Source organism: Chinchilla lanigera, unplaced genomic scaffold (assembly GCF_000276665.1).
Source record: "Chinchilla lanigera isolate Chin_1 unplaced genomic scaffold, ChiLan1.0 scaffold00533, whole genome shotgun sequence".
Classification (NCBI taxonomy): domain Eukaryota; kingdom Metazoa; phylum Chordata; class Mammalia; order Rodentia; family Chinchillidae; genus Chinchilla; species Chinchilla lanigera.
In genome coordinates this window covers 348-12,073 of record NW_004955934.1, presented here as the reverse complement: position 1 = coordinate 12,073, position 11,726 = coordinate 348, and the positions used below count along the sequence as shown (strand labels likewise).

At 53.9% G+C, this 11,726-nt stretch overlaps 1 protein-coding gene across 1 annotated transcript; it reads right to left on the bottom strand.

The window, feature by feature from the left end:
• Positions 1–2,205: 2,205 nt before the first annotated feature.
• LOC102028488 (AT-hook-containing transcription factor) lies at positions 2,206–10,787 on the bottom strand (the record flags this gene model as incomplete). The annotated part of the gene is given in 4 exon segments (XM_005415151.2): positions 2,206–2,360; positions 2,950–3,106; positions 7,652–7,726; positions 9,637–10,787. Coding segments are annotated over 4 exon segments (1,538 nt in total), but the record flags the coding sequence as incomplete, so codon positions are not given.
• Positions 10,788–11,726: the final 939 nt, after the last annotated feature.

Below are 11,726 nucleotides of genomic sequence, written 5' to 3'. Positions count from 1 at the left end.
CCAAGGAATAGTATGCAGCCACCAACAAAAGCAAGGCAAAGCAGGTGTTCTCAGGCACAAACACCTCCAAGGTTGGGGCTGGGGATTTAGCTCAGCGGCACAGCGCCTGCCCGGCAAGTGCAAGGCCTGCCCGGCAAGTGCAAGGTCGTGAGTTCAATTCTTGGTACGGGGCAAAAAAACAAAACAAAAACACCTCCAAGACCTATTTTTCAGGGCTAAATGAAGGCATTACCCAGAGATCAGTGTAGGCTGCCACTTGCATAAAATATGTAGGAAATGAAAAGGGAAAGAATAAATGTTTCCTTGTACAGTGGGATTGGTTCTGGAAACACTGGCTCCCTGTGGAGACTGAAACCCGAGGATGTTCAAGTCCTTCTATAAAATGGGCACACAGTTTCCAAATAATCTACATGCACCCTTCTCAGGGGGTGAGAAGGCTGACTTCCACTGAACACACCCTTTGCTGTGTGAGGGTCTCTGCCATGTGCATTTAAGCCCTTTACAAAAGACATTTTACTAAGAAAAAGGCAAGGGGTGATTTGGAATCACTTTTACGAAAGCTCTATGTCAATGAAATATACAGAAATTTTTGTAATATAATAATACTATAATATATAATGTACGTAATATGTAGAATACAAATATGAACTCCATGTATAAAATAAAATTTTATAGGAGGCAGATTAAGAATGTAAAAAGAAGCTAAGCATGATGGTACATCTATGTAATTGTGGCACTCTGGGAGGCTGAGGCAGGAGGATTCAAGTTCAAGCCCAGCCTGGGCAACTTAAGTGACTGGGAGAGACCCTGTTTTAAAATTAAAAAAAAAAGTCTAAGATGTAGCTTAATGTGAAGGCCGTGGTTCAATCCATAGTACTGGGGGGAAAAAAGGTGAAATGAGAAAAATGTATAGTTTGAATAATATATTTTCTTTAACTCCAAATATCATTTCAATAGGTAACCACAAGAAAGTTACTAGTGAGATAGTTTCTATTCTTCTTTTGAAGTGTGGGCTGCGTTTTACAATCAGAGCATGTCCTCCTTCAGATCAATACCTCAAAAAAGCTGCTACTAAAGAAAGGAGAGGATAGGAAAGGAAAGAAAAGGAAAGGGAAGGGGAAGAGAGGGAAGGGAGGAGGAGACGGGAGGGGAACAGCTAGCTCCAGTGGTTCACACCTGCAATCTTAGCACTGGAAAGGCTGGACAGGAGGATCATGGGAAGTTCGAGGCCAGCCTGGCTACATAGTGAGACTCTGTCTCAAAACAAAATGAAAAAAGGAAAGATGGTGTTTCTCTGCAGGACCGCACTTGCTGAACACAGGATAATTGCATTTACACTTTTGGGTCAGCAACTGGGAAGGTAAAGCCCAAGGAGTGGTTAAGTGCTCAGGGTCCAATAGGACACTGTTTACCCATTTCACCCTAAGTTAATTTGTCTTTCTTTACCCTAACTTCCCCTCTGCCCCAGTTTCCTCACTTCCGCTTTCAGAATGTGGTTAAACGTTAGGTATTTTCATAAGCTGCGTTAAGCACTTTTGGAATAGGGCCAGGCGTGTAGTTACAGAGAGACCTGCGAAAACTCACAGTAAGTTGGAGTGTTTGATGACAACATAAAGACCCTCTGAGAGGTTCCTGAGAGTTAATTTCTGTGGTGAAATGGTCTCAGACAGGGGCTGATTTGACCTGAAGAAGAAAGGGTTGAGGGGGGCTCCCTTGGGTCACCCGGAGACACCTTCAAATACACCTGGAGAGGTTGTAAAGGGAAACAGTGCCAAGCGAGAGGGCTCTGGCTAGTCCTGGTGACACAGAGGAGGAAGAGGAGGAGGAGTCATCATGTGCAGCCCCTAAGGTCTAGGGAGAGACATACATATATATATATATATATATTTGGTAGTAGGAATCGAACTCAGGACCTTGTGTTTGCCAGGCAGGCGCTGTGTTGCTAAGCTATATCCTCAGCTCATACTTTGAGACTCGTATTTTTTTTTTTTTTTTTTTTTTTTTTCTTCTGGTACCAGGAATTGAACTCAAGACCTTGCGCTTACCAGGCAAGTGCTTTGCCGCTGAGCTAAATCCCCAGCCCCGAGACTCGTATTTTGGGCCGGCCGCCGGACCTCAGTGCAGTGGTGGGAAGTGAAAGCCTTGTGCCCACACTGCCAGCTGTATCTCCCAGTACCTCCCAGGGCAAAGCAGTGACCTACTCACCTTGGCCAGGAGCCGGCTGGCCTGAGAAGCCAGCGTGTGGGTCCACTCTGCGGAGGGCTGGACGGTGGCAATGCCCTGGCTCTCTGGAAGCCACCCTGGGGTGGGCATGTTGGGGTGTGAGGAGGGGCTCAGTTCTCCTTGGGCCGTGGGCCACCCTGGAAGACACAGGTGTCGAGGATGAGGATAGTCCTCCCAGGACCGACAAACTGAAAGCTCAGAACCCCCACGTCTATCCTCAGGTTACAGCTCAGCCGTCTTCACACTGGCCCCAGGGATAGGGCTGGGCAGGGTGAGAACCAGGTCCCAAGCTGGGAGGAATAGAGCCATGCGGGCCTTGGGGTTCCCAGTAGTAGCGTGGCCTCTAACTCGGGGACGAGTGGGGCCTGGTCCCAACCCTTCCCTTCATTACTGTGTGACCTTCAGCCTTGGTCTCTTAATGGTCACAGGGTGACAACAGTGCGTCCCTCACCAGGTCGGTGCAGGGTTAAACTGAGACCACATCACAGGTGTCACACGGACTGCAGGGGCTGGCTGCAGTCACCGCTCCCCACTCCCAACGTTTCCAAGATGCCCAGTGGCAGAGTCAGGGCCCAACTGGGTGCCCTGGCCACACACAAGGCCCTTTTCCCATTGCTTGACTTCTTTATGTCACAAGGCCCAGATAGCAGCCTGTGTTTTCCCTGGCCCAGGGTGACCGAGGCTCCCTGAGATGAGTGACAGGAGGAACTTCCTTCCCAGACTCACCTGCGGCCTCCGAGGCTTGGGGCTGCTTGGCGGGGCTGGGCCTCCACTCTGCTGAGCGGGGCTGGGGGATGGTGAAGGACAAGACCTTGGTCCCCTGGGGCACCGTCCCCATGTGGGTGCTGTGGCTAGGCTGGGGCGGGTCCGAGTACAGGTGGATCTGTGGAAGAGGGAGGCGGGCAGAGCCACGTCAGGGTGGCCTCACTTCATCACACCCCGGGGTCAGTAGCTCAGCAGCCACTCTTCCCAGTGACAGATTCCACCCTGTGGTAGAGCCCTTGGGTGGCACCGGGCACCAGGTGAAGGGCTTCCGGGTCCTTTTGCTTTCTCTTTATGGCTATCTTGAAAGGGAGCAGTGCAGGGACCAACAGCCCTATCTTTAAGAAGGGAAAACAAAAACTCAGAGAGGTTACGACACTGAATAAGAATCTCCAGCTGATAAGTGTTTGGATTATGATTACAACACTTCTCTACCTGACCCCAAAGCAGACTGTTTTTCCACTATTTACAACTGTGATATATAGTATTTATTATGGTGTAACCATACTATTGTATAATATATAGCAAACAAGAATTACTATTTCTTAATAAAAAATAAAATATTTCCAATAAGAATTATTATACTGATAATAAATAGCAACGAATGCCAGTCTGAATGAATGAATAAATGAGTGAATGAATGAATCGCTGTCTGGTTGAATGAATGAATGAATGAATCAATGAGTCACCAAGTGAAAAAAATGAGTCCCCCTGGTTGTGGTTCCATCATCTGAGGATGGGTTGAACAGAGCAAGCAGCAGGTTTGCGAGAGAGAAGTCTGGAGCGAGGCAGGAAGCCTGGTGAGCGGCAGGAGCTCACGTTCCCTACACAGGTCGAGCACAGAGGCTGGAACTGTGGTCCGCTCTTGTACACAGCGTGTCACTGGACACAGCCGCACCTGTTTGTCCAGGTGTTATCTGCAGCTGCTTTTGCTCCAGAGCAGCAGAGCCAAGGAGCTGCGACAGAGACCAGAGGGACCACAAAGCTGCAAAGACTCCATCTGGCCGTGTATGGAGTTTGCCAGGCCTGGTGTAGCGGTGGGGCCCGCAGTCAGGGCTCGGCTTCCCGCCTTGGTTCTACCGCCACACACCTGAGTCCTAGAGCAGCTCACGTAGCTAGTACTTCCGGCCAGAGGTAAGTGCTCAATCAAGAGCAGTCACCATCTTCACATTCATTGTCACTGCCACCATCACCACATCCCTATCATTATATCACCATCACCATTAATTATATCACCATCGCCACCATGCACAACACCATCATTACCATCATCATAACAATTATCATTTCTGTGGATACTCCGGAGGCAGCTCCAAGGAAAAGCCTCACTCCAGGGGTGACTTGGTGCCTTGTTATGATGTCAGGGAGGTTATGCTGTCTGCCCCTGCAGCCCCAAGCTCGGGACCAGGCAGCAAAGGATGGGCTGGCCGAGGGACTCCCGGGAGCCCAGCAAGCAGCCTCTCCTGTCTACACTGTCCTTCAGGACCCAGCTGTGGCAGAAACACCTACTCCACGTGTGACTTGGCCCCGCTGCCTCCTCCTCCTGCTGCTGAACCTCACCAGAGGAGAACAAAGCTGGATTTGAATAATCCCTTCGGCCATCTGCTCAGACCCGCCTGTGGGAGGCTGTCCAGTAGCACCCCGCTCTGCCCCAGGTGACCCAAATCCCAGGGGACGGCCCTCCTCTCTCTGGCCCAGGCCCCACCTGGGCAGCAGCTGGGAAAATGGAAGCAGGTGGGGATGGGCTCCGGAGGGCAGAGGCCCTTCCCTCTGCTTCAGGATCAAAGAGGAGCTTGAAACAGAGAGGCCCAAGGCCTAGGCACATGCCCAGAGCAACGGGAAATAGCCGAGGGTGGCAACTGCTGAACTGCGCAGGCCTGTTCCTCTCTGGACACAGCTGGCCCCACCCCTGGTTTCCAGGCGTCCACAGCAGTGTCCCGCGCAGGACTGGCTCCCTAGGGGATTCTGGGCAGGCGGGAGCAGGGGAACATTGGGTTAAACAAATGAGTATTCTCTGCGCAGATGGCCTTCTCACATCCTTTAAAATGCTAATGGGCTTATGAATGGGGCAGGAGGGGAGGAGGAGAGGAGGGAGTATATCCTCCACTTACAACACCACACTACACTGCACCGCACCACACCGCACCACACCACAACACAGAAGCCTGCCCCAGCCCCACCTGGGCTTCTGGACCCAGTGGGGCAGTCAGAACACACTTTGGGAAAGGCGGTCTTGTGTCACCCCCCTAATTCCTTCTGGGCTGATTGCTGGTCACCTCAGTCCTTCCACAGCCCCCGGTAGCTCAGAGGAAGAACACGGGTGGGGGGGTGGGCAGTGACAGGCCAGTGAATGCGGTGACATCACCATAAACTGCCCAGAGGCCTACATGGAGACCAGAGCCCACCAGCGACCCCTGACTGGCGGGATCCCTGCTCTGTGCCTCTCACCCCCAGGGGCTCCCTGGTCCAGCCCTAGGTTCCCACCTGGGTCCACTGTACTCCCAGGCAGGACCTTGGTCAGCGTTCTGGCTGCAGATCCTGCAGGTATTTAGTGTGGTTCCTGCAGTGCGCTGTGGAGAGGGCGCCCCGCAGCCACAATGTGAGGCCAAGCTTCCGCTCGGGTAACTGCATGTTGAGTGGTCTTGGGTAAGTTGCCTAATGTCTCTGTGCCTAGCTGTAAGTCACTTCAGTCAACCAACATCACTTCCTGCTTCTCATCACTGTGACCGGCCCTGTCCCTACGCCGGTCCCCCAGAGGGCCCTGGGCCAGATATGTACCCAGGCCTGGGAGGAGCGCCCTCTGTGCAGTCAGCACAGGGTCCAGTCCTACCCTCACCTCTCTCAGGGGTGTGGGATGCACAGCAAACCCCACCTGACCCAGCCTCAGCATCTGCAGGTGCAGGGGACCCCATGGGATGACAATGGCCAGGGCCCGGCACCTCTGAACAGCGTGTCTCCTTCCTGTGGTCCCCACCTGTCCCTGCTCTCCCATCTCAGGCCTGGCTCCCTCCCAGGGGGGCCCGGCCTTCAGTGGGCGCTGAGCAGCATCTCATGAATGGGCTCCTGACATGAGATCTGGGCCGCCTGCCTTCTGGGGTCCCCTGTGCCTTCAGGGCAGAAGGCAGGGCCTCCAGAGTGAGGACTCCTGGCTCCCCCTGGGCCTGTGGACCTGGGGAGCGGCCTTCCCTCACTCCAGGGCCCTATCCCTTCTCTCCCACGACTGCGCCGCAATGAGATGAGGCTGGCAGAGTGTGGGCCTGCGTGCAGCTGTGCATCCCTTTGTCCCTTCGCTGAGGAAGCAGGGCAAGGGAGCTGGCTCTGTGGAGCTGTTTCTGGCCTCTCCCTCCTAGGAGCCCCTCACAGGCAAGCTGGGCTCGGGGTACCAGCCAGGCTCCCTGGAGCCCATGGGGAGTTTGGGCTGGGGAGCTGCAGGAGAGGAGGTCCCACCCCTCCCAGGTATCCACGCAGCCTGCGCCTGTGCTTGTGCACAAAAAGCATCAGTAGGGCTTTGCACTAGTGACTTCCCTACTCTGGTGAGGCACCCACCACGTACCAGGCCAGTACCTTCCTAGACAGGCTCCATAAATGAGGAGGGAGGAGGGAGGGGGAGAGGCTGCAGCCCCTGCAAGCGCCTCCTGATCTTTGACTGCTCCGGGCCCTTCAGCAGCCCCAGCCCTAGCCGGGTCCCCAGGTTTTCAGTCTGCTGAAGGGTTTGGGCCTGATGCCCGCTCCTTTCTCCTCTGACCTCTGGGGAGTCCACAGGTCTGAGGAAGCGCCTCTCACAGATGTGCCAGTGGGTGGCAGGTGTGAGGACCAAGGAGCAGTCTTGGTCCCAGAACAGGCCTCCACGTGGTGGTGCGGGCCTGTAACCCCAGCAGTCTGGGAGGGTGAGGCAGGAGGATCCCAGAACAGCTCTCCTTCTATGTTCTCACCGTGGCTGCCCCACCCACACCCTGGAAGAGCCTTTAGATCTGGAGAGCAGCACTTGGCAGGGTCCTGGGGTATGGCAGGGCGGGCCTGCCTGGGAGGGTGGCAGGACCCTGTGAGAAGAAAGGCAGCTGTCAGCCACCACCCCTCCTCCACAGCTGCCTGAGGGGGAAGGGGGATGGGGAGAGCAGGAAGTCGCGACAGGTTCCACTTCCTGCCTCACCCAGAGAGAGGATGGTTTCAAGATCAGCCTGCGTAGCCTCCTCCCAAGATGGCTGGGTGGTCCCAAGAGGGACTGCTCACCTCCCGCCGCACACTCACTGGGAGAGGCTATGGAGAAGACAGGCAAAGACGGGCCCCGGGAGCAGCACCAGGGTCTGAGCAGACATCTTGCACTACTCCAGAGAGAGGCCCAGAGAGGCCCCGTAGCCTCCCTATGGACATGCACCTGATTAGCAATGGAGTCAGGAGTGGAGCCTAGGTGGTCCAACCCCAGAACTTAATTTGAAGAAGAACGCTCTGGTGAAACTCCTGGACACCTCAGATTCTAGCATTCCAAAATATCAAAGTTCATCAAGGTAAAGGAAACAGGGCCCAGAAAGGGCAAGACCCAGACCAGGTCACAGAGAGACCTGTCGTAGAGTGAGGACTGGGGCTCCCAGATGCAGAGGGCAATGGCCTTTCCCTAGGACTAAGGAATAAAAAGCCACCTTCAGGGGCGCCCAGCCCAGCCCAGTACCTTGGCCCCGAGGCGCAGCTGGTCGATGGTGTTCTCGGCCTCGGCATACTTGGTGAGGAGCTTGTGGTAGTCCTCCTGCAGGAGAAGAGAGCAGGGTGGTCATGCCAGGTATGCAGCGTGCCCCTTGCCTCTAGCTGCCCATTCTGGCTTCTTCAGAGTGAGAGCTTCTCGATGGAATTCTGGAGCAGAGCATCAGGCAGCTGGGCAAATCCTCTACTGCCTTTGCCAGGAGACTCTCCTGACCTCTGATAGGTTTTCCTTGAGGTACCACCCCCATGGCAGGGAACTTCCTTATCTGGCTTTATGGGGTATGATCACATCCACACTTCTCACTACACCTTTCTGACCGCTTATGCGGCATGTGCTTTAAAAGTATTTTTTAATGATTGAGTGTGAAGGCTCATGCTTGTAAGCCCAGCACCCAGGACGCTGAGGCAGGAGGATCATCATGAATTTGAGGCCAGCCTGGCCTACATAGTGAGTTCAAGGCCAACCTGAACTACATGGCAAGACCCTGTCTCAAAAAACCAAAGGGGAGGAAAAAAAAAAAAACAAACAAACCAAGAAGTATTTTCTAATGGCTGGCTGAGTGAATCACCCAAGAGCCCCTCGTTGGTTCTTCTACTCAGAATCACTTGCCTTAAACAAACCCAGAATTTTATTAAAACAAGTCATTCCAGGGAGACAGCCAATGCAAATGTTACTGGTCACCTTTGGATTTTTTTTTTTTTTTTGGTTTTTCTCTGGTACCGGGAACCAAACTCACGACCTTGCGCTTGCCAGGCAGGCGCTCTGCCGCTGAGCTAAATCCCCAGCCCCACTGGTCACCTTTAAAGGAGGTGGGTGAACTCACTCAGTGTTCCAGAAATGTGTAATTAAAAGGACATCGCACATCTCTCCTGGAGAGATGGACAAGACCTTGGTAACCAGAGTGATGCGGGAAGGTTTTATTTCTTGCAAGGTTAGTAGCAATGAAGGCAGGAGGAGTGACGTCAGAATACTGACACTTCATCACCCCAGCTGAAGGCTGGATCAACGCAATGAGCATCAGGGGCCGTGTGTAACCAAGAGCGCTGCATGGTCTGTACCTTCTCAACGGCCCACCTGTGGTATCTTTGGCCATTGCTGCCTCCCCCCGGAGCTCATGGTCCGGAGGGGAAAGAATCACACACACAGTTGGCCACAACCCAAAGGTGCGCTTGCTCTAAACCTACTGGGGGAAAAGGAGGAGAGGACAAGGTGACTGAGGGGCAGAACTGGTCTCAACAGTCCGTTACAGGAAGAGGTAAGAGGAGGACACACAGATTAAAAGAGATCAAAGAGAAGAAGAGCAAACCACCAAACCCAAACAAAAACATTAACACAACAAAAGAAAAGAGAAAGGGAGAGGAGAGACTTGAAAGGCACTCGGAGCAAATGGCCTGATGAGCCGCATTCAGATTCTGATGCAGAGGCGAACACACCCCTGATGAGACAGGCAGCCAAGATGTGAGTGCTCACCTGGTGTGAGATAATACAGTACTACAGAACTGGCGTTAGATACAATCACGTTACTGTGGCTATGCCTGAGATAAGGTCCTTATCACTAGACCCACTAAAATATAAAGTGATACAACACCTGAGATATTGCTTCAGAATAATCCAGTGGGGCCCAGGGAACAAGTCGGGCAGACAGGAAAGAGGCTGCCAGCGGCTGCTCAGCATGGGTGGGTGAAGCTGGGAACAGGGATGGGCAATCACTGTGCTATTTTCTATCCTAAATATGTTTGAATTTTTTTAAACAGAAGTTGGAAACAGAGCATCCTTGAGACCTGAGTCCAATCACGGCTTATTTTGGGTAAAGGCCTTGGGTTTGTCTCCTGGCTTCCGACAACCCTCCCTCCATCCACCAGCAGGGGGCTCCTGGCCTGGCCTAGACCCCAGGCCTCTCACCCTGGCCTGTCTCCATCCCAGGCCAACACACCCGGAGATGGGAGTCTGCTTACCTGGAGCTGATGGACCAGCTCTGTGGCTTGTTCAGGTGTCTGAAACTCCTGGGGCACCCTGGTGACGAGATGGGCAGGGGTTGCGTCCTTGGCCAGGGACGCCTCTCCACGGCTCAGCAGCACCTCTCGAACAATCTCGGCAGGTGACTTGAAGATCAGAGGTCCAGCAGAGCCCTGAGGCTGCCTGCTGTGGCTCTTGGACTTGGGGGGTTGGTAACTCTCATCTTTGGGGAACCTCACCCGGGGCCCCACCTTGGAGAAATCAGGGAGTGGGTAGTTCAGACGCCCCCGGCCATACTGGGGGGCATCAGAAGAGGAACGGCCAGCCAGAGTAGCCCCCTGCCTGGGCTGCAATCTCTCCTGGGCCGGCCTAGGCCGAGGATTCAGGGGGCTGCTGGAGCCGGTGAATCGGGAGGGCAGTGGCTTAGGTGATGTCTTTGTCCGCTTCCAGGTTTGGTCCTTGAGCTGCGAGCTGGGCAGGCTGGTAGGCTCTGTCCTCCATCTACCTGCATCGCGCTGGGGGCTCTGGGCTGGCAGAGCTGAGGTGCCCTGGAATTCCGTGGGTATCGCCTGGGCAACACCATCTCCAATTCTGTCATCTGAGTGTAGGAGGTGGGGGCTGGGGCTCCGTGGCAGGATTTCTGTCAGGGCAGTGGGTGCGGGGACATCAGTCTCTCCTTCCCAGGTAGATTCAAGGCTGTCACTAGGGTGGCCGAAACTCACAGTCCCACTGCTCCAGGACCTGGCCAAGCTGAGTTCCACAGCTGGGTTGACCTCAGAAGGTTCTGAAGGCTTGTTTCCATTGGCTGCTTTGCTAAAGGCCACCCAGCCTCTAGCCTGACCCCACCCCAGATCCATGAGGCTGGTGTTTCCAGTGTCCTCCGAGCTGGGGCCAGCCTTACACCCCAGCCTTGGAGAGCTCTCCCCAGCTTCAACCTTAGGACTTGCGGGGGCCACATCTGGCTCCTTTTTGGTCATGTCTGATTGATGGTCCTGCCAGGGGGGCCAGCTGAGAGGCAGGGGGGAACCTTCTGGGCTGTCCACATTTTCTGGGCTGTCCACATTTCCTGGGCTGTCCACATCTTCTGGGCTGTCCACATCTTCTAGGCTGTCCACATCTTCTGGGCTGTTCACATCCTCTGCTTCAATCTCTGGAAAGACAGGTCACTGATCGCTTAGCATGCACTGGGTCTGGACTCACTGTGCAACGTTACCCCAAGTCACCTCGACTCTTCGGCTTTCATTTCCTGCTCACATGACAAGGGCAAGAAGCACAAGGAGCCCTTGCATAGCCAAATACTTAGGCAATATCTCTTCTGTGCTCTCAAAGGGCCTTCCAACTCAAACCTCAAATCCGGTCTACCTCAGTGTCTCCCATCTCAGCAAATGACAGTGCCATTCGGCAGGATGGAAGTGTGGGAAGCGTTGTGGTCCTCTCACTCCAATTTGCCACCTGGCTCCGTCGTATTGCTGCTGACAGAGCTCTCCAACTCTCTCATTGCTCTGAGGCCCCCAACCCACCTTCACTCAAACCAGCATATTCTTGTGCCTGGACCACTTGCAGTAGCCACCTAACCTCCTCAGTCTGCACCCTCACCCTGCATCTGGAAACTCATCAGTATCTTCCTGCTGTTCCCAGGTCAGAAACCCAGCCTTTCCCATGGTCCTCCAGTCCCTGCCATTCTGACCCCATTAGCTCCATGAATCAGTCTCTCTCTGTGGTTCCCCTCAGTCTCTCCTTCCGCCAGCTGGTCACAAGCACACCTTCCCTCCCACAACCAGCACTGCGCACAGGCTCATCCCTCTGCCAGCAGCTGCACCCAGGAAACCCCATCTGTCCTTCATATACCAGCTTAATCTTGATCTCACCAAAGTCTTGGAGCTCCCTGACTAGGTCACATTCTCCCTTATATAGGCTCTCCCAGGACTGGAGACTTTGACTTTGTAGTGCTTATTACTGTGGCAGTGGTTCACTTGATTATTTCATTAATGTTTTGTCTACACCATGACACTGCAAGCTCTAGGAGGGTGAGGCCTTGCACTGGTTTGGTTCACTGTAGCATTTGCAGAGCAGGTGATCAATATTATAA